Here is a 23,476-nt window from a genome sequence, read left to right as displayed (position 1 = left end):
CGCGAACTTCAAGACTTTAAACTGCACTCATCCTCCATTACTCTTTTGTTATCCTTGTTTAAAGATGTAATCAACTTTTCAGATTGTTCCACAGCTTTAGCAGTACTGATGCACAAGTTACTACTTGTGTAACGATATATCTGTAAGAGACATTAGTTAGTGATAGATTCCTTACCTTAGAATATCCCCAGGCGTCAGACTGGATCCGGAAATTTTTGCGTAGCAATACCCCTGCGCGCTGGTAGGCGTCGTCTGCGGCTCCGCGTCCGTCGTCGGCGTCGTGAGCGCCGGGATGACGTCGTCGGAGTATTTAGACGGCGCCCATGCGCGCTGACGTCAGTTCTGATAACACAGCTTTTCCGCGCCAGATACGCAGAGCCATGATAGAACTAACACTGGTGCCATGAAACTAGGGCCCTGAAAGGGGATGACCTTAACCCTAGATATCGGTTCGCAGAACGGGGAGGACGGGTGGGCGGTAAGGAATCTATCACTAACTAATGTCTCTTACAGATATATCGTTACACAAGTAGTAACTTGTGCATCTGAAAGAGACACGTTAGTGATAGATTCCTTACCTTAGAATAGATACCCCAGCAATACCAACCCCGGTGGTGGGTCTGCGAACCAATATCACACCAGAAAGTCCTGGAGGACGGAACGGCCAAAGAAGCCATCCCTCCGGACTTGACTGTCCAGGCAGTAGTGTCTTGCGAACGTGTGCAGCGAGGCCCACGTGGCTGCCTGACAGATGTCCTGCAGGGGGACACCGCGACCCAGGGCAGTTGTCGTTGCCGTGGCCCGAGTGGAGTGAGCCCGCAATCCAGCCGGGGGCTCCTTCCTCGCCATGGAGTAACATGCTTGGATACACAAGATGATCCACCTGGAGATGGTCCTCTTGTGTACAGCCTTTCCCTTCTTCGCGCCCACGTAACCAACGAAGAGTTGGTCATCCACCCGGAATTGGCGTGTGCGATCTAGGTAGTAGGAGAGCGCACGTTTTGGATCCAGACGGTGGAGCCTCTCCTCCTCTTTCGAGGGATGCGGAGGCGGAAAGAAGGTGGGCAAAGTGATGGACTGCCCGATGTGGAAGGCCGTGACAACCTTGGGCAGAAAGGAAGGTCGTGTACGCAACACCACCTTATCAGGATGAACAGATAGGAAAGGTGGAGAAGACGAAAGAGCCTGGAGCTCACTCACCCTCCTGGCAGAGGTGATGGCAACCAGGAAGGCCGTCTTCAGAGTAAGGAGACGAAGAGGGCAGTTATGAAGTGGCTCAAAGGGAGCACACATCAGATAGGTGAGAACCAGATTCAAGTCCCACTGGGGCATCACGAAGGGAACAGGAGGAAACATGTGCGTGATGCCCTTCAGAAATCTACTCACAATAGGGGACTTGAATAAAGAAGGCTGATCTGGTAGCCTCAAGAAGGCTGAAAGAGCAGAAAGGTACCCTTTAAGAGTGCCCAGAGCAGAGCCCTGCTGGGCAAGGGAAAGAAGAAAGAGCAGCACTTCCGAAAGGGGTGCAGAGAGGGGATCCACAGCCTTTGCTGCGCACCATGCCACAAATCTGTTCCACCGGCAGGCGTATACCGACTTAGTGGAGGGACGCCTGGCTGCCAGAATGATGTCACAGACCTCGGGAGGCAAGTCAAATGGCCTCAACTGCCGCCGCTCAATCTCCAAGCTTGTAGGTGGAGACTGGACAGGTTCGGGTGCAGGACCGTCCCCTGCTGCTGCGACAGAAGGTCCTCCCGAAGAGGCAGGCGAATCGGGGGATCGACTGACATGCTGAGTAGCTCGGGATACCAGTATCTTCGTGCCCAGTCCGGAGCCACAAGGACGACCTGGGCCCGGTCGCGCCTGATCTTCTTCAGCACTCTGGGCAGAAGTGGTATAGGCGGAAAGGCGTACAATAGACCGCAGCTCCACTCGCGACGAAAAGCGTCTCCGAGCGAGTGCCGCCTTGGAAACTCCAACGCGCAGAACTGCTGACATTGCGCGTTCTCTTCTGTGGCGAATAGATCTAACCAAGGCTCTCCCCACTGTCGAAAGAGACCTTGCGCCACGTCCGAGTTCAGACGCCATTCGTGATCCATCATGCACCGGCGGCTGAGTTCGTCCGCCCTGGCATTTAGAGAGCCTGCCAGGTGTTGAACCACCAGGGTCACGCCCTGATGTTCCAGCCACTGCCAGAGGCGCAGAGCCTCCTGGCAAAGGGTCCACGACCCCACACCGCCTTGTTTGTTGCAGTACCACATGGCGGTGGTGTTGTCGGTGAACACTTGCACCACGCTCCCCCTGACAGATGGGAGGAATGCCTTCAGTGCAAGACGAATCGCCCGCAGCTCCAGAAGGTTGATGTGGAGCCGGGACTCCGCCGGAGACCAGAGGCCTCTGATCTCCGCCTCTCCCATGTGGCCCCCCCAGCCCTGGAGGGACGCGTCCGTCACAACTACGTGCTCCGGCTGGGGTAGGGAGAGGGGTCTGCCACTGACCCATTCGCGGTCCGTGAGCCACCACTGCAGTTGTTTCGCAGTGCCCTCCGAGATCAGGACATGATCGGACAGGTTGCCCTGATGCTGGGCCCACTGAAACTTCAGGTCCCACTGCAGAGCCCGCATCCGCCACCTGGCGTGACGCACCAGAAGGATGCAGGAGGCCATCAGTCCCAGAAGCCGCAGCGTCAACCTGACCGAGACCCGGGATAACGGTCTGAAGACAGGAATCAGAGCCTGAATATCCCGGACCCGCTGCTCGGGTGGGTAAACCCGAAACTGCGCCGAGTCGAGAACCGCTCCGATGAAAAGGAGCTTCTGAGAGGGACACAGGTGTGACTTCGGCACATTGATGGAGAACCCCAGCAAGTGCAGGAGGTCGGCCTTAGTCTGGAGGTGGCTGACGACTGTCTGGGGCGAGCCCGCCTTCAACAACCAGTCGTCGAGGTAGGGGAAGACTGATACCCCCTGCCTGCGCAGATGGGCTGCGACCACCGCCATCACCTTCGTGAACACCCGTGGGGCGCTGGTAAGGCCGAAGGGGAGCACGGTAAACTGAAAGTGCTCTAGGCCTACCGTGAACCGTAGGTAACGCCGGTGGGCCGGCAGGACGGGGATGTGGAAATAGGCGTCCTGCAAGTCCAACGCTACCATCCAGTCTCCTGGGTCCAGGGCAGCCAGGACCTGAGCCAAAGTGAGCATCTTGAACTTCTACGTCCGGAGGAAGCCGTTGACGTTCCGCAGATCCAAGATAGGGCGTAGGCCCCCTTTGCCCTTCTTGGGTACCAGAAAGTAGTGGGAGTAACAACCACGTCCTACTTCTGGCCCAGGAACGCGCTCGATGGCCCTCTTGGCCAAGAGGGCCGAAACCTCCTCTTGCAGAAGTTGCAAGTGATCCCCCGACACACGGTGGTATTGAGGTGGCATGGATGGAGGGGGGGGACTCGAAGGGGAGGGAGAAACCCCTTCGGACAATTTGCAGCACCCACCTGTCCGAAGTGACTGTATGCCAGTGGGAGAGGTGATGGCGAACCCTGCCTCCCACAGGCGTCACATGGGCCTGAAAACTCGGACTAGGAAGGTTTTGAGGCGGGGGCTGCTGAGGGAGGTGTGGACTGGCCTCGCCGTTGGCCCCGACCACCGCCACGGCGGTTCCCACGGCCGCCACCGCGTTGCTGAGTATTCTGCAGTGCGTGGCTGACGGTCCGTGGTGGGGCGCCCCTTCCGTGGCCACGAAAGGAGCGAAAGGCACACGATTGCTGGCGTGGGGCCGTAAGGCCCAAGGACTTGGCCGTGGCCCTGGAGTCCTTGAAACGTTCCAGCGCATGGTCTGCCTTGTCGCCGAAGAGGCGACGGCCATCAAACGGCATGTCCAGGAGGGTGGCCTGGACATCGGCCGAGAAGTTGGCGGACCTCAACCAGGCGTGGCGTCGAACCGCCACCGTCGTTGCCATCGCCCTGCCCAGTGAGTCCGTGGTATCCAGCCCACACCGGATAGAAAAACGTGCCGCATCTCGGCCGTCCGCAAGGGTTTGGCTGAGTTTAGCCCTGACCTCCTCAGGGCATTGTGGCAGCACCTCCGCAACAGTGTCCCACAGGGTGTGGGTGTAGCGGCCCAAGAGACAGTTGGTGTTCACAGACCGTAGCCCTAGGCTCACAGACGAGAAGACCTTCTTCCCGAACTGCTCATATCTCTTGGATTCCCTATCGGGCGGGGCCGACGGGAATGCGGATTGGGAGTTAGAGGCCTGGATGACCAGGCTCTCGGGGGTGGGATGGGTGGACAAAAAGCATGGGTCGCCCGGTGCCGGGCGGTAGCGTCTGGCCACGTTCCTGTCCACAGGGGGGCCTGTGGCGGGCTTGGACCAAGTGCCCAGCAGAACGTCACACAAGGCCTCATTGAACGGCAGAAGGGGCTCCGTGGAACCGGACTGCTGTTTGAGGACCTCAGTGAGGAGATTAGTCCTCACGGCCGCGACGGGGAGCTGAAGGTTTAAGGCCTTAGCTGCCTTCGTCAACACTACGCTGTAAGCAGAACCCGCCTCCGAAGCCACAGTCGGGGGCGACGTAAATCCAGTGTCTGGCGAGGTGTCAATACCACTGGCCTCCCCAAGCTCATATGTCCAGTCCTGATGCGACTGGCAATCACGTGCCAGAGGGTCCTCGGACCCCTCCCATTGCTCCTCGTCACCTGGCTCCTGGAGACCAGGATTAACAGCCAGGGCCTCCTCGTGGAGATAGAAGTCTCCGAAGGCCGACGGAATCGGCGCCCAGCGGCGCCCCTCCAACACCTAAGTAGGACCGTAGGAAGCATTGGGGTCGGCAACCACATCGGCTGCCGGGGACGACACCTGAAGGGACGGCGCCGGTGAGGTCGTAAGGTCGACCGGCGAGGTCCCGGATCCGGAGCCGGATCCAGCGAGGTCGCGCGGCGCCGGGACCGAAGTCGCCAGCGGCGCCGGGCCCGAAGTACCCGACGTCGTCGGGGCCGAAGCGCCCGACCCGGAAGGACCTCCAGACGGAACCGATCGGCCCAAAGGCGCCACGGGAACCGACTGAGGAGGGAGGGCCCTCATGGCCATGAGGTACCTCTCGACCTCCTCCTGCGACGCGCCGTGCCCAGGGACCCGAAGGTGTGGGGCAGGCGGCGACGCTTGCGACTCCCGCGGAGCCGCGTGGGCGGTGTCGCCCGAGTCCCCGGCCGCATCGAGCGAGCGTCGGGGCGGGTCGGAGGATCGATGGTGACGCTCCGACCTCTCATGCCTCTTACCTGAGGACTTGGAACCAGACGATCGGTGTCCACTCCCGGAACGTCGATGACTCCGACCTCGCGACCTGTCCCTCGACCTCCCGTGGGACCGGGACCGGGACCTGGAGCGGCGCGGGGCCGAGTGCCTCAGCTCGAGACGCTTGCGGGACCGCTCCCGCCTAGCCTTCGACGTCAGAGCCCGGCAGTCGACGCAAGTCCGATCGTCGTGGTCGAGGCCTAAGCACTTCAGGCACCGGCGATGGGGGTCCGTGACCGACATGAGTCGGCCGCACTTCGAGCAAGGCTTGAACCCGGGCATCCCTGGCACTGATAGTCGAGAATCGACTAAATAGAGGATCAAAAAGATCAAAAAGTTTTCAGTCAAAAAGTGACTGGGGGTAGAGCTTCTTCCGGATCTGCGCTAGCTGGCGCGGAAAAAAGAAGAACTGACGTCAGCGCGCATGGGCGCCGTCTAAATACTCCGACGACGTCATCCCGGCGCTCACGACGCCGACGACGGACGCGGAGCCGCAGACGACGCCTACCAGCGCGCAGGGGTATTGCTACGCAAAAATTTCCGGATCCAGTCTGACGCCTGGGGATATTCTAAGGTAAGGAATCTATCACTAACGTGTCTCTTTCAGATAACATAATGCAAGTTATGATAACCCATGATCCACATCTGTTCCTGTACCTTCTTACTTCTGACACAAATGATGATTTAGTCTCTGACCATTTAATCCATAATAGTCTAAAAATGAGGTTTACAGAAAAGGCACGTAAGAAAAATCGAACGTTTCAACATCTTCTTGTGCCCTGGTATAAAATTTGAATCTACTCAATGCAATACTGGAAGTCGGTTTAAATCTAGTCTCAATTCACACCATAGCTTCTTCAAAAACATTCCTGTCTCCACTATCTTCAGTTTGCGGAAGTGTTCTGAAGACAACTTCACCTTCCGAACCCAAGCAGTGTAGAAACAATTTTTTTTCCTTTCAGCTGCAAGTCTTTCGCCATCGATAGCTTTAAGGTAAGTTAAAAACCCCTCCTTCCACCGGAAACGAGGAACAGGAGACTCCCCTTTAGCTTGGTGAAACTTGGAGGGAGGATCAAATTGCATAGTAAAGTAGAGTAATTTAGCAAAAACCACAACAACAAAAAAAAGAGTGACTGCATTAGAATGACGAGCTAAGTAGTACACAAGAAAAAAAAATGTTTTCTTTAGGTAGAAATGAAATCCTTACTTGTGAAATGACTAGAAGTTTCTTGTAATAGCCGAGCAACGAAAATAAGAAGTGCCGGTTTGATGTATTCAGAATCACACCAACGCAAGCAATTCGCAACAGAGCATGCACGTAATCACACGTGTTAACATCAAATTTCCAGAAGGTGGCTGGCAAATCAAAATTTGCAGAAAAGCGAACAGACGTACATGTACACAAACACGTCCACGTCAACCTCCAGAAAGTAGCCAGCTTAGATCATGCGGCACAGGGCAAGTACAAGTCCCGAAGGTTAAAACAGCCAGAATGGGTGGAAAGTCTTTTCGAGTCAAGACTGCCAGGATATGGAACCAGCTGCCAGAAAAACTGCGTATGGAACCCTCTGAGCCAAACGTTCGAAGAGACCTGAAAACAGTCCTCTTCCCCAAGGACTAATACTGGATTTAGTTCTTTTCGCAATCATGCCATGAACTCTTGGAAACATCTGTAGCATTTTCAGCGCTGGGACACACTTGCTAGTGTAACCATGCGCTTTACAAAATACAAATAAATAAATAAATAGCTGCTGAAGGACAAACCTAGGTGAACTGGCAGGGAGAGTTAAAATCAGAATCCCTCGAAGGTAGTTGCAGAATCTGGAGTTGAACAATGCACGTGTTTAGAAGTGAAGCGCATGCAGACAGTTTAACAATGTGATGCATGCAGTAAAACAAATAATGCACTCGTAGAGGGAAAGTCTGCAGACTAATTGTAACAAGCAAAAATATAATTAGGCCTTAAGATACCATCATGAAGAGAGGTTTTGAAATTAAGTTGAGTCTGTAGGAGCTTTGCAAAACTCCATCATGTAGAAAATCCAAAGTTAGCTAAAGTGCCCAAAGCTGGCTCATTTCACTCTCACTGCCTACATGCTCGTGGGGCTATCACAGCCTACCGAAATTGTAATAGGCGGGAGGGGCATCATAGGAATGGGGAGAATCTCCCCTTTTCAATGGTACCCTTCCCTAGGAGATCCCTGCCTGGGGATCGCTGAAGGAGGGTGATCCCCAAGCAGGGATCCACCCAATAAGAAAATAGGGGCTTTAAACATTCCCTGGCTAGTGGAAAAAAACACATTTTATTCATTTCCCTAGCTGGAAACATCAAAAAGGGGATTTTGTAGGGCAGTGTGCACTACGCCTTACTGGGTCACCATTTTCATAAAACCAAGTGCTCCAGCGTATTTGTAGGTTGTAGCATGCCCTGCCCCGTAGAGGGACGGGAAGACCCCTATGATGAAGCATGACACTATGGGATTCTTAGTGTGTGAGGGGTATTTTAAAAACACTTAGTGCTTTTCCTTGACAATTCCGGGATCAGCAACATTCACTTGTTTTTGAATCACTAATTTCCTAACAACCAACATTCCCCTCGATCTCCTGATAAAAATATAACCTCACTTGTGGATGTACCCAAAGCAGAGTAAGCCTGAAAACGTAGGAAAAAACTGCCCTTTTGGACCTGCTTTGGTTCCCCCTCAGTTTTTCCCTCTATACATTTTTAGGCTGACTCTGCTTTGAGAACAAACAAAAGTGAGGTATCATTTTTATAGGGAGAAAGAGGGGAATGCTGGGTGAAGGATATTTGTGTCGGCCTGGTTATCCCACAACTTTCCCATACAGAAATGTAGGGAAAGTGTGATTTTTGTAGCTTAATCTGAGGTTTGCAGTGGGTTCTGGGTAAAGAAATGTTGGGGATCAATGCAAGCCACACCTCCCTGCCTGGACTCCCCCTGGTGTCTAGTTTAAAAGAAATGTCTTGTTTGGTAGGTTTACCTAGATGGCCGCCGAGCTCTGGAATAAAAACTCAGGTGCCCTTACGCAGTCGTCTCTGGTATGATGGACAGGCATCCTCCACGGGAGGCGGGCAGGCGGCGCGATGGCTACCAGATTTCATGGATGCAATGGGCCTGGTTGATAGTTGGAGATTGCTTCACCCTGATCAAAAGCAGTATACATTCCACTTGAGGGCCCCGCAACAGTCTCTCGCGACTGGACTACAGTCTAGTCCCCGCTGCACAAACGTCCTACATAACTGAAGTCACACACTTGGCTAGAGGCATCTCAGCTCATTCTCCGCTGTGGGTCCACATGGTTGTAACTCGGGGCACGGCTGGGAGGGTGGCCCCCATCAATCCTTGGTATCTCCGTAATCCCAAAATTCGCAAAGACCTCATTGCAACGCTTGATGAATACTTCACCAACAATGTGGGGTCGGTCTCCTCTTTCCAGTCCCTGTTGGAGGCCTTCAAAAGTGTTATTAGGGCTCAGGCTCTGTCTTTGATAGCGGGCTCTAAGAGGGAGAAGCAGAGGGAGGTGGTGGAGCTGGAGACTGAGATTAGTAGGTTGGAGGGAGAGTTGGAACCGGGGGTAACTTAGGCTAAACTTCATCTGTTGAGCCTGAAACAACACTACTACAAAGAGCTAGTCACTGATAGGGCTAAGGTTCTTAGTAGGGAACAACAGGGCAGGCTCTATGACCTAGGGGATAAGGCTGGTAAGCTTATCGCATGGCTGGACAAGAGAAAATGGGCAAGCCGTCTTGTCCCAGAGCTCCTAACGGGGGAAGGGGTATCACTTACCGAACCGCAGGCCATAGTAGATGAGTTTGCGGACCACTTTGATATGGTTTACAAATCGGTCTCCCCTCACTCAGAAACTGACTCCCGGTATTGCTCCGTGACATACAGCTCCCATGTCTTTCCCCTGAAGATCGGGACTATGTGGCTAGCCCACTAAAAGCGGATGAGATTGCCCAAGCGAACCGTTCATTAAATTCTGGTAAGGCACTAGGCCCTAACGGGCTTCCTATCGAACTCTACAAACTCAAACCGGACAAACTAGCACCTTATTTGAAAGCAATGTTTGTGGAATCTAGAGACAAAGGGATATTACCCAGGGAACAGAGAGTGGCTACGGTGGTCATGATTCATAAGGAAGGCAAGACTAAAATGGACTGTGCCTCGTACAGACCTATATCTCTCCTAAATGCTGAACCGAAGATCCTTGCCAAGCTCCTTGCAAACAGACTGTTGAAAGTGGTCAGTAGTCTGATACACCCCGATCAATCGAGCTTTATGTCTCATAGGAATACGGGCCTAAACCTGCGTAGATTGCACAGGGTGATAGACAGAGTCCACACTCTGCGGGAGCCAGCCATAATCGCATCATGACCTTTGACACGATTGAATGGCCTTATCTGTGGGCTGTCTTGGCCAAATTCAGGTTCAGCCCCAAATTTATCAGGTGGGTGCGTCTGTTAAACACGGAACCGCTCGCACAAGTGGTAGTCTAAACTCCACTATTGGCTGGGCGGGGCAGCCGTCAGGGTTGCCCGCTGGCCCCCTTCTCTTTTCTCTGCCTTGGAGCTTCTTGCTGCCTGAATACATTGAGAAACAACGATTTGGGCATGCGGTGGTCCCCCGGAAGGGAGGATCGCATATCTTTATACGCAGATGATATTCTGCTCTACCTGACCTCTCCCCGTAAGTCCCTTATTGTGCTCCTCGATGTCCTGGCCTCCTTTGGGAAATATTCGGGACTCTCAATCAACTGGAAGAAATCCTTATTGTTTGTATTAAGGGGAGATCCCCCTGTCCCTCTGCGAAACTGTCCTATACAGGTCAACACAGAAGGGTTCAAGTACGTAGGAGTCTTTGTCTCTCTGGATCCCTCGGATAGGTATGCCCGGAACCTCCTTCCCCCCCTGCAGAGGCTGAAGAGTGATATTGCCAACTGGCGGAAGCTTCCTCTTTCGTTGTTGGGTAGGGGATGGCATTGCCTCGCTTTCTTTAGGCCTTACAGAATACCTTGGATGTGGTGCCAGCTGGCTATTTCCGTGAGATCGGGAGCCTTCCGCGGAGTCTACTATGAGATGGCAGGCCCCGTATCGCTCTGAATAAACGAACACTCACTTGGTATGATGGGGGCATCAGCCTCCCGGATATCAGAAGATACTATTGGGCCTCCCAGCTGGCTGCGATAAACCACGGCACGTATGGTCGAGTTGATGATCCCGGATATGCCATTGATAGGTGGCTTCTCCCCGAGGGTAGGTATAGCAGGGCCCTATATTCCCGACCGAAGAAACTGGCATTAACAGGGCCAACGAAGCATGCAGTTCAGATCCTGCATGATGCCACGGGCTCCTTGGGTTGGAAAGACAAATTCACTAGGGCCACCCTGCTCTGGGACTCCGAGAGACTAGGTAAGCTCTGGAGGATGAAAGGTTTTGATAAGTGGGATCTTATAGGAATCTCCACTATCAAGGATATCTGGGGGAATGGGAGGATTAAATCCTTCGAGGAAATGCAGGAGGAATATGAACTCACTAATGCTGAATATTTCCGCTACGTATAAGTCCGGCACTCGCTTCTCTCAGCATTGCCCAGGGGTATAGAGCCCCCAGAGGTTTCACCTCTGGAGGATAGAATACTGAATGGCCACCTTCCCGAAAAAACGATCTCCTTGATATATAAAAAACGAAACAACCACAAAGCAGATCCCCTTGAGGCGTTAAGGGACAAATGGGTACATGATGGGGTAGAGCTTGATGACGAAGATTGGCAGACAGCAGTGTCATTCCCAAGGGAAGTTGCCATCCCAGCCCGCCTGAGATTGGTCCAGCATAAGATCCTACATAGATTCTACATCACAGGACCCTGACTTGTGGTCTCGCCTGTACCTTTATGTATATCATCTGGGCTGGGAGTGCGGACACATCACCACCTACTGGCGCAAAATACACAACACTCTACACAAGGTAAAATGGGTCTCCCTGACACCGGAGGCGAGGAGAGGCCTCTTGAATATTTGGGAGCCCACTGACTTAAACACCTCGCAGACACAATGGGCCACTCTGGGTTTCATGTTAGCTAAAAGAAATATAGCCCAGCTGTGGGGAGTGGAGCAACCTCCCACCCTGGAAGAATGGGAAAACAATTTAGATTGGTGTATGTTTAGGGAGAAAACAACATATCTAGCAAGGGCATGCCCTCGAAAGTGGTCACAGGTCTGGGGGCCCTGGATTCGCCACAGAGGAGAAATGTGTACGCCACCCAGAAATACTACTCTTGATGACCCCCCTTAAAGTTCCCTTTCAGCTGTATGTATTGTTTATCCTGTGACCTCCCAGATGTAGAATTTGCAACTTCGAACAAACCTCTGTATTGTGTCTCTTTGCTGGTGTTTTATTTCAATAAAAACAATTAAAAGAAAAAATAAAGCAGGGGCCCACTCTGCAAAACAAGATCATTTTCTGATCATTTTGATATTTCCACAGTAAGTTTTGGGCCTTTTCCTGTCGTGGGCACTTGGCCTACTCACACAAGTGAGGGACCATTTTTATCTCGAAACTTGGCGGAATGTTGGGTGGGTGAAAGTTAGTGGCTTCCCTTAGAGCCCACAACTTTCCATCACAGAAATTCGGGTATATATATATATATATATATATTTTCTTTACAAAGTGTGATGTCTGTAATGGATTCAAGGTAACAGAACCTGCTGAGAGCCCCCTCAAGTCACCACATTTTGGATTCTCCTGGGTGTCTAGCATTAAAAAATATATGGATTTGCTAGGTTCCCCTAGGTGCCAGCTAATCTAGGGTCCAGAATCCACAGCTAGGCACATTGCAAAAAAAGGGTCAATTTTCACTGGAAATATTTGGTGTTCACGTTTTAGGCCGTTTCTTGTCGCAGCACCTCAGTATACCCACTCAAGTGAAGTACCATTTTTATAGGGAGACTTGGGGGAATGCTGGGTGGGTAGAAGTGTGCAGCTCCCAAAACATTTCATCACAGAAATATGAGGAAAATTGTTTTTTTTTTCTTTATTATTTTACATAGTTTGAGGTTTGCAAGGGGTTCTGGGTAACATATCCTGGTGAGAGCCCCACAAGTCACCCCATCCTGGATTCCCCTGGGTGTCTAATTTTTAAAAGGTGTATAGGTTTGCTAGGTTTCCCTAGGTGCCAGCTGTGCTCCGGCATTATGTGGACAAAAGTTTATGGGAGCCTAAGCGCCAACTATGCTAAATAGCCAAAAATAGGCTTAGTACTGGGGCAAGGGGAAAGACTACCAGCGGAAGGGGTTAAGGAAGTCAGTAAACATTGCTTTGTCTTCCTTTTGTTTCCTCCAGCTTTGTGTGATTGGATTAAAGGTGCAAGTTTAAGAACCATGTTTGGTTTGATGTAATTATTTTATACATTGTAGAGAATCTGGGAGCCTTAAAATCATATTTGCTCTTCTTGCAGTATGTAATTATTTTACTGACTGGTAAAATGGCTGGCTCATATAAATACTGTCCAATATGTAGCATCACAGACAAAGAATGGGTAAAACCTTTTGATGTATCACCCCCCTTGTCTAACAAGTCAGCATTAGTAAGACCACTTCCCAACACCTCAGGCTTTAAAGATTCAATGTAAAGTGTAGTGATGGATACTTGTGAAAATAATGCTGTCTCCATGCACATGGAATAATAGTGAAAAAAATGAAAATAAGACTTTCCACATACCAACAAAATTCATAGCTACAAGGTGTCCAATTATTGTGAGTGATACCTTCACCTAACCCTTCCTTTTTACCCATCCACACTTTACCACTGGGGTGTTTGAGCCCATAATTACAACAAAATGTCAAGTCCAGAATCCTCTGTGATTTCTGTTAAAGGGTCAGGACTGACCAAATTGAGACATTTGGAATGGGGACGCTTGACAGAATAACTACCTTAAATGTAGTGAGGCAACAAGTGCAGAAAAGCAGTTGTGATCATGCGTCAAGCATCAAGTTTCAGGTGTCTGAGTATACAGGGCTACAAATTAATTTAGTGCAATTCAAAAACTTCAAAACTTTATTGTACCATGCTTTACGCAGGGTTGACCACCCGTACAATCTCATAATATTCAGTGAGTGGGTGAATGACTCCCAACTTTGTACAGGTTTTTTTCTATTAAAACATTTGAATATAGCACTCGCTTTTTAATCTCATGAACAATCCTGTAAACCAGACAGAGTCCTGACAGAGTGAGTGTGAGAGGTAATGAGATATGAAACAGGGTAATTAGATGTGAGCAAAAGTGCAATGCATTGACTTTCTATGCTTGAAAACAGTCTATTGGATACACTGCATATGAAAGACACTATATGGCCTGCATTACTTCGTCTTTAAACTAAATATGTGCTCTATAACAATTACATGTTTTCTAAGCACTAGAAATCAATTTTTGTCTGTTTTTGGAGTTAGCCAGCTAAATAAACACTGATAAGCATTCATTTCAAAAGGTAGAAAACACGGAGAAAAAACTGTGAAAAACACAAAAAATAAACAATGAAAACAGGACAGCCTAAATGTAGCATCTCGTTAACTTTCTGTCTGCAAAATCCTATAATCTGACCGTTTAATCTGAACATACAAGTTACAGTAACAAAACTAATTACTTCATATGTTTTTCCGATAACAAAGAACTTACCATCTTTTCCTCATATTCAGGATCAACCTCTTTCTCAAGTCTAGCTGCTTTAGGAGGAGGTTTAAGATGAAAAGGAGGATCATCTTTCTGGAACTGAAACAAAGCAGACATTAGGTGAACAGGGAGCCCTAGTCCCACAGATCTGTCTGAGAATAGAAAATATTTCAGCATTAATATGCAGCAATCTTAGGTTTATTTTTGTTAAGTTAAGTGCATTCATTTACAACTGAGGGTCGTTTGGGAGGGAATAAAGAGAAGTTAGGAAACTTTCTGGCCTCTGAATTTGAGAGTTTGTTCTGCTCCATTTAGGGCAATCATGGATCTGACATTCACAACTGACTACTGTCTTTTACTACCCCTTACATCTTTTCCTTTTTATCAGCATTTCAATTACAGTAGCAGCTGTTGCGACAAATACGTCCTTCATTTACGCCTGTAGGTCACACCACAATAGTCATGGCGGTTTTGGGCGCGAGGTTGAACTTTAGTAATTCACTTTACCTAAATCTAACAAAGGGGGAACTATGTGCTTAGAGATCATTCATAACAACTGAGGGGATGCTTACATGCACACAAAGTTGGCTCTAAAACCCATTTGAGTGTTTCGCCATTATCTTGAAATATTCTTACCTAGTAGCAGTGACTGAAAACCCCTACGAGTGTACATGCACTGCAAAAATCACAATGTCAAAATCAATGTAGGAATTCTGGAAAAATATTTTGCTCTGGCTGGTCTTCAGCATTACGGAGAATACAACCAGCTACTTATCTTTAGACAAAATTTGTCAGGGATAAAGACCTACGAACATTATTCCTGAACAGCAAGACTCTATTCTAGAAACCCAGAGGTAACTTACGCACAATGTCTGATTGTGAGAGGCAAGTGCCAATGATGTTGAGAATCATAAATCTACAAGGAGATTTTAATTTATCTTCTAGATGCCAACGTCTATTGACAAGCGTCAACTTATTAGGCAAGAAATTCCATAGTACGGCTGTCTGATATGTAAAAGGATTGCCTGTAGTAGGAGTGATGTAATCTCTTCTAAGAATACCCATCACTACTACTTCTCATGCTGCTGCTTAATGGATTGTTTGGAGAGTTTTCAGATTACCCTTGCTTGCAGCACCAACCCCTCACCAGGTTTAACTAACAATAAGAGTCCTCTGTTGAAAAATACAATCCCACACTCAAATTATTTTTGTATTAAAAACATTCCATATTTGTCAGAAAATGTACAAAAGGAACTTGAATGCCCGAAGAATCAGCATTCCTAACCAAGAAAACCTCCATTGTATATATATAGCTTCACAACTGGTGGAGGGCTGGGCGAATAAAAGTTTGTAGTTGCAGTTCTATTTTACACATGCTATAAATATATTACAGAGCCACCGAAATTGGCCACCTACCGCTTTATTTGTGAAATTTTATTAAGACTGACAAGGATTTCATACTTGTTAAAATGTGTCAAAATTAAAATATTAGAATCAGTGGGACTTCCCACGGGCCCTTTCAGGAAAAATTTTATCTGAAATGGCTGCACCAGTGTTCGCCACAATAATATATCTACATATGCTCAGTAGCCACCTCTGTGTTCAGATTAGGGGTGGGCGTCAAATTTCGTTCCGTTCGTGGAAATTGTGATATTTTGACATTTTCGCATTCTGCGGAGGGCGCGAAAATGCCCAAATTTCTGCAATCCGCAGCGTAGCAGTGATTTTTTCCATGCTCGCGCTTTGAAAATACATTCTTGCGCGCGTGATCGCCTTACCAGGATCCCCGCGTTCGCCGAGTTGTCAGATCCGTTTGCGTGCTCCACAAGATGTTGTTAGCCGGTTTCGCTGGCTCCCGAGAGTTTGCGACCGCAATCACGTCATTCGTCTCGCCATCAGGAGAGTATGAGATCTCGACACGTCATTCTTCCCCGTGTGCTAGAGCGTGAGGATGCGAACACGTCAATATACAACGCGACAGAGAGCGTGAGAACGCGAACACGTCATTTTGGACGCGCCATCGACATCCGGCGGAAGTGTGGTGAAGCTCGAGAACTCGAACACGTAACATTTTCAATCTGGAGAAGAATATTATCTCTAGCAGCATAAAACATTCTGTAAATAATGATTTGGATAAAAAAAACTTCTCAGATTGACATTTGACTGTCCTTCTTTATGCAAGGAGTCCTTTTTTAAAATGGGGGGAGAGGGAGGAAGTGCCACAGAATCTCCAACTTCCTGTTCCTGTCCAGCAGGTTCCTCCCAGTGCTTTGTCCATCTCCTGTTCATTCAGCCTTAGGATTTTGAGCTGGAAGGATCACTCTTTGTGTCTGCTGCATCATTTTCATTGGATTTGAGGAATTTTGAATTTGATATTTTAAAAGTAAGTTGGTGTTGCGTCTGTTTGATTGGGGGCATTGCAGTTGTTGCAACTACAATTTAAATTTTGTACTTACCATTCCTTTTTTTAAATTGTTGAGGGTAGTAGTAGACCGTAGGCCCAGTCATGGGTGGGTGCATGATGAAGCGACTGTTCCTTTGGTGTGTGTTGAATGTATTTCAAGCACCATTTAGGGCATGGATGGCATTGGATTGAGTTGGGAAATGTGTTTTTGAGGGGGTATTTCTGTTGTTGGGTGTCTTAACAGCATAGCTGCTTCGAACGTTCGAAGAAATGGGCGGGGCCGCGTCGGCCGTTCGCAGCACCAGCCAGGTAGTGCTCGCGACGGCCAAAGGCCGACGTGAGCACTTAAAGGGTTAAAGAAATGCCTTTGTTGTGTGTGTCTGGTGTGTTGGTGTGCATGCAGTGCACACTGCAGGCCTTTTTTTGGCCTGTGTATTTTAGTTTTTGCATTTTATTGCATCAAAAAGGCAAAGCAGTGTGCTTTAGCATGCATCCTTTGCCTGGCTTTTATAGGCCTTTTGTCATTTCATTGTGTTTCCCAGGCCTCCTGCTTGTTGCTTGTTATTTGTGAGTGCCCATGTGGCTGGTGGCCATTTGTGGTGGGAGTTATTAGTGTGCTGCTTTTTCCATATAGGCCTGCATGCTATTCCTTTGTGGCCTAGGCATCTTGTTGTGGGTAGGCCTGGCCATGAGGCTAGCGGCCATTTTGAAGGCTGGCAGTGTGCTTTTTGCAATAGGCCTGCATTGTCTGTCTTCTGTTTGTTGTAGTTGGGTGGGCCTGGCCATGTGGCCATTTTGAAGCCTAGACCTGCAAACTTGTGAGGCCTGGTCTGCCAACAGGCCTGCTTTCATCCAGTAAGCTCAGAGCAGGTAGCCACAGGTGCATTAAACAGGTGTTTCTGTGTGTTCTGTTGAATTTAAACATCAACTAGGGCATGGGTGTCATTGGATTGAGTTGGGAAATACGTTTTTGGGGGGTATTTCTGTTTTTGGGTGTCTTGCAGAAATGCCTTTGTTGTGTGGGACTGGTGTTAATGCCAGATTGGGTCCACCCCACTTCCATTACTTTTGTATTTTGGTTGTTCTTATTGTCTTTACTATCCTTCCTGAGAGTGTAGTGTGTGTACACAGTAATATACCATAGCCCTTGTTGACAAAGTCCCAGAAATGGCTAGACTATATCTTTTATTTCTTTGTTTGTTTGTACTAGTATAGTAGTAATTGAACCACAGCAACAAATGCAACATTTCACTGATGTTCTTCTCCTGGCTAATTTCTTTTTAGGGGCACAAAAAGACAGAGGAGGAGGTGTCATCATCATCACCAGTTGTACTGCCAGACAGTCCTGCAGCGCACCACATCATGTCCACGTGTGACCACAGACATTTCTGCAACTTGTGCACCTGCGTCCTGCCTGACATCTGAAGAAGGTGGCCCCAATGAAAGGTACCCGGTCCTCCAGTACCAAGAAAGTTGCCGGTGAGAAGAAAGAACAGAAAAAGGAAGTTACACCAACCGGTGTGCCGGCCAATGTGTTTCTTGAGACCAAAAAAATTACGCCTGCAGCAGCATTGTCCGGGAACCAAGCTGGGAGCAGCACCTCCACACCAGCGGGTCAACACCACCAACCTAGGCCCAAGCCTTGAGTGTCGCAGAGGCACCCAGTCTAACAACCAGCGATGTTGAAATGTCATTATCGCAAAGTAGTACACAATCAACGCAGGCGAAAACTGAGCAGATTAGTGTGCAGCAGCAGCAGCCGCAACAACAGCAGCAGCCGCAACAACAGCTGTAGCCGCAAGAACAGCTGTAGCCGCAATAACAGCAGTAGCCGCAATAACAGCAGTAGCCGCAAGAACAGCAGCAGCCACAAGAACAGCCCACAATAGTAGTTGTTGCTCCTGAAGTAGGGGAATTTCAGGAAATCGAGCTTCCTGCATACAAAGCGGAGCAAACCACTGTTTCAGAAGATCTATTGTCTTCCTGACCACCAGCAAGGTAAAGGAGGGTTAGTCCATCATCTTCTTCTTTAAGCCCCGCTTCTGATGACAGTGATGCCACTTGAAAGCCACCAGCTCAGTCTGAGTTTGATGCACGCCACAAGACAAGGCTAGTGAAAAGGAAGGTTCCAGAAAGACTTAGAGTTATGGAGGTAGATGTACAAGAAGAGGATGATGATGACGAGCCAGTCATCACGAACATCACTCCTGCCCCAAAGGGGATGGAGACCAACTTTATTACCCTATCCAAAAAGGCTGCTGAGCGGGATGTAGCATGGATAGTACTAACACAGGTTACACCACCACGACCTCCACTTCCATATTTGCAAAGGCCCGGCAGGGACCTACATCCAGCTCAACCACCATCTCAGTAGGTAGTGGTAGAAGTCACAGTGTAGCTGCACAGAGTCCCATTCCAAGCACGCCCTCCAGTTAATCTGGTATTGAAAGTGGCAAATCCAGCAGCACCAGTTTGGGACTTCTTTTCGGTTAGCAGTAAGGAGGAGAACGTTGCTATATGCTCAATTTCTCGACATAATGTTTGGCGGGGTAAGCTTGGTACAAACTAATGTTCCCGGAGGTCAAACAGGTCATCTCAAAATACACTACACTATTGTGTGGGAGGCTCATCTACTTCGCTTAGAACAAAGTAAAACTCAACCCATTGATGTTGGGCATGAAGAATCAGGGGATGATATTGTCCTGGTGGAAGGTGAACAAGAGGGAGGCATTTCTAGCCCTGTCCCCAGTAGTGTAGTGGTACTGCCCACATCCTCCTCAGCAACATCTCAGTGGCACCGCAGTAAGAGCCATACTCAGAGTCATGCTGAGACACCAAGGTGACCAAGTACTGTAATGAAACAAAGTGCATCATTGAGCCTAAGTGGGTTAAAGAAAACAGCACCACAAAGGAATGTAATCCAGCCTACCATTGAGAGCATGCTTAGGTTGGAGGGGCAGTACCAACGCAATCACCCAACGGCACGGTTGTACAATGCGAAGCTGGCTAAAATGTTAGCGCTGGACCTTCTCCCTTTTTCATTTGTGGAAGGGGTGGGTTTCCTTGGATTTGTGTCAGCCATCTGCCCTAAATGGAAGGTTCCCAGCTGGTCCTATTTCGCAAGAATTGCTGTTCCGGCACTACATCATGATGTGCTGGAATTGGTTGGACAAGCTTTGCAGGAGAGTGCTGTTCACAATATCCACCTGACAACAGACATGTGGATCAGTTGCCAAGCCACTGATTACATGTGCATCACTGCACACTGGGTCTCTTTTGTGAGGGTTAGAGATAAGCTATCTGAAGTAGGTGCTGGTATTGGTACAGCTGAGATTTTTAAAGCTACTCGGAAACATGCAACTGTAGCCATGGAGAAATCTCATACTGCTGTAAACATTTTGGAAGAGTTTCGCAGCAAGGTTTTTGAATGGCTGCGATCAAGAGGGCTTAATATTGGTTTTGTTTCCACATATAATGGCAGTAAGGTACTTAAGGCCACAGAGCTTGGTTCCTATTTCAGGGTTCCGTGTTTGAGGCACTGCATTAAAAATATAGATCAAGACTTTCTGAAAAAAGAAGCCATAGTCATCAACTTACTGACCACCTGCCGAAGAATATGCACTAATTTCAGCCATACTTTTAAAGCTCGGAAGCAGCTGAGGATCATTCAACGTTACTATATCATGCCAATCAAAGCACTCATCCAGGAGGTGGCAACACATTGGAACTCAACTTATTACATGCTTGACTGTCTGTTTGAGCAGTCCAGGCCACTCAATGAATATGTCATGCAAAGAGGGGATGCTACTGTGAAAGGCATGACCCTTCAGATGGACCAATGGTGCCTAGTTAAATGCCAGACTGAGATGCTTCTTCCTTTTGAGGTTTTCAAACATGAAGTCAGCAAGGAGGACTGTACTATGGGCCTAGCTATCCCATTATTGCAAATACTAGAGCATCAGCTGAAGGCAGTATCTGAATCATACAAAGGTGTAGAGGAAAAAAAGAAGCCTATGAGTCGGTGTAGAGCTTAGCCCGACGCTTACCTGACAATACAAGGGTGCAAAATAAGATTTTGACACAAGAACATTACATTTCTGGATCCACGGGCACAATTGCCACTGAAGACATTAATTCCTTTTTCAGAGATGGATGTTGCCCGCTACAAAACCTGGATAGCTGAGTCAGCGAGTAAGTTGGAAAATGAACGGCTGCTAATTAAAAGCCCGCTAGATCAACCCACAACAAGTATTGCAGCAGGGCATCCGGCATCAAGTGCAACTTTGGAGGCTGAGGGCAGTGCGTTTGGCTCAGAACACTCACCATCACTATCGACAACAACAATAACTGGATCATTAGGCCCAGTAACATCATTACAGGATTGGTATTTACATTTAGGCATTGGTAAAAGAAGTGCTGATGCAAAGAGAAAAGAGCCCGAAAAAAGATTAGCACCCCTGAACATTAAGCGGATGGTCCAGGCCTATCTGAACGACCCAACAGAGGTGTACATTGATTAACACCCATTGCGGTATTGGTATGGGAAAAGGGCCCAATGGCCAGTGCTCAGCAGGCTGGCGATAAGCTATCTGGCTTGCCCAGTCGCAAGTGTCTCTTCTGAACGTGTTTTCAGTGCTACTGGTTCCATTGAAACAGTGAGAAGGACCAGTCTCTCGCCCAAAAACATGGAGAGGTTAACAATGATCAAAATGAATCAGCACTTCATACCACCGAACTACACTATACATGAATCAAGGGAGGAAGAGGAGGAGAGCAGCTCAGGTGACATAAGTAGGGTGTTACATGATGATTACCTACTTCTGGTTGAACCCCCGGAGTTTGAGGACGAGCTATACTTCCCTGCCAATTAGGCTTGCACTTACTGTCTTCCTCCCTGATTTTCCTTTATTTGTGTGTCTGTCTTTCCGGATACAAACTTTGAATCACAACAAATCCATCACCACTGTCTTCTAGTCTTTTTATTTCAATATAAGAGTTTCAGCTGTCTGCATTTCACAGTACAGTCCTCCGAATCCTGCTCCTCCATCCTCCTGAATACCTTCATCTATTGCCCTCAAGACAGATTATTGGATGATGCAAAATAGAAGAAAAAATAAAATCTTTCCTAGTCCCTCCAAAAGAAGTGGAACATGATGGTGACTACTATAGCTATCCTCCTTTCTGACCATTAACGGAGTGAAGATGAGATGGAACAGGTAATGAATGATGCCATGCATTGGACGCAGACTGAGAGATTTTGTTGTTTGTTGTGCATGAAGTTATTTCATTGTGTTCTATATGTAATAATCATTCTTCACACTAAAAGTAACTCAAGGCAATTTTTCTCTTCTTGCAACTATTTTTAATAAGAAAGTTGTACTGGAGCCTGATACATTGCTTTTGAATACAGGAAGGGGACTCAATCTGTACACTGCACACTGAGTAGGACAACAGCACCATGATGATGACGGCGAAAGAGACGGCCCCTTAACTTAAGATGAGAAGGAACAGGTAATGAAAATGAATGGCATGCATTGGACACCGACTGAGTGATTGGTGTTTTTGTTGTTTGCTGTGCATGAAGTGAAGTCAAAGTGTACTAGTATTACTCTACACACTAAAGAGTGACTCAAGTCAATAATATTTCCACTCTTGTTGTTTAATAACAAAATTGTACTTCTACTGCAGGCCAATCTTCACACTCACTCAATACACGTATCGGAGATGATTGATGGAATAATAAGTCAGGATGTTTCATGAGTGGCATGAAAGGTAAACAAGTCAAAAACAACCACAGCAGACCTAAATGTCTGTATAGCAGTGGCATCGAGTGCAGCAGTGGTATGACTTCGGTGCACTGATTTAGTCACTTAAATTGTAAAATGCAATGTTGCTGGATATGTGCTTTGTCCAACTCTTTAAAAAAATGTACACTAAACGGAGGATGTGCTAAGCGTGCTGTCACTGTGGGCCTGCTCTGTTCGGTTGTTGTTGTAGGTCAATGCTGGAAACAGACTAGAGTAGAGATGATGCATACATTCCGCCTTTGAAAGTGTTCTTGTTGCACAGCACCAGAACTTGTGCATTTTTTACATTTTTGTTTCTCAATATCCCTTTAGTTTTTCCATCTATAATTACCGGCCGGGCCTTACCCTGTGCTATACTTGGGAAAACAATGCACACTTACCTTACCAATGAATCTACATCTGCCAGGCAGGCAGTGGCGACACCCAAGACTGATGGAGAGAGGACCAACAGGAATGCCGAGATGAAAATCCACATTTTTGACCAGGATAACACAGTAACAGTATCAACTTCATCTTTTAAATAATTTGATTCATTTTTTTGTCTACAATCTTTACAACAGTGTGTTCTTCTTGTTGGTATTATTATCATTAGGTTTGCTCTCTGTTTATAATTCATCCTTACAGATATTTAAAAATTGTCTTTGCTATCTGTAAATGTAAGCCCGGAACAACTGAACATAAACTGTATGTAATCTGGGTCTCCTTATCATCATCATCATGCATGCATTTCCTTTTTCTCCCTTAACATATTGATATGGCTATGGTATTCAACAGAGTTTATCGTTTGTGGTTTGTCCTGTTTTTCATTTTCAAACCTTTCCCCAAACCCTCTTCCCATCCATTCAACAAACCCTAACCCTCTTCCACCGGGCCGTGTGACTTATTGAGGTGTGACTAAATTAAACGTACACCAATAATTTATCACACGCTTGCTGGGGTGGATGTGGCAAAAGCAGCAGTACTTCATTTTCAAGGCAGGGCGAGGATCTTCTTCTGCTTGCCCACCATGATTTTTTTTTACCAAAGGAACCTAAACATCCGCATGAATTGCTGGCATCGATTGGATTTGTTGTCATCCTCCTACACAGCACTTACGGTAACGCTTGTGTCCTGTGTACTGCAGGCCCAGTCAAGCAACTCGACACAACTATAGTTTGTAACTCTGTGTACTAGGCTATCCACACCACCATTATGTTTTGTTGTAAAATATTTTTGCTTATTATTGTTTCCCAGTAAGTTCTGTACTGTACTTCATTTTACAACTCCTTGAACAGTCTCTCTGGAGCGACTGACT

General features: G+C 47.9%; 1 protein-coding gene across 2 annotated transcripts in view; it reads right to left on the bottom strand.

The window, feature by feature from the left end:
- SMARCA1 (SNF2 related chromatin remodeling ATPase 1) overlaps nucleotides 1-23,476 on the bottom strand; it is a 2,209,746-nt gene that overhangs the window by 1,842,793 nt on the left and 343,477 nt on the right. For both annotated transcript variants that reach the window (XM_086918497.1, XM_086918496.1), the window contains one exon: nucleotides 13,978-14,070. In XM_086918497.1, coding sequence (XP_086774623.1) covers nucleotides 13,978-14,070 — 93 coding nt within the window. The remainder of the gene's footprint in view (nucleotides 1-13,977; nucleotides 14,071-23,476) is intronic.

The sequence above is a fragment of the Lissotriton vulgaris genome, chromosome 4_1, assembly GCF_964263255.1.
Source record: "Lissotriton vulgaris chromosome 4_1, aLisVul1.2, whole genome shotgun sequence".
NCBI lineage: Eukaryota > Metazoa > Chordata > Amphibia > Caudata > Salamandridae > Lissotriton > Lissotriton vulgaris.
This window is presented reverse-complemented; position numbering and strand designations above follow the sequence as displayed.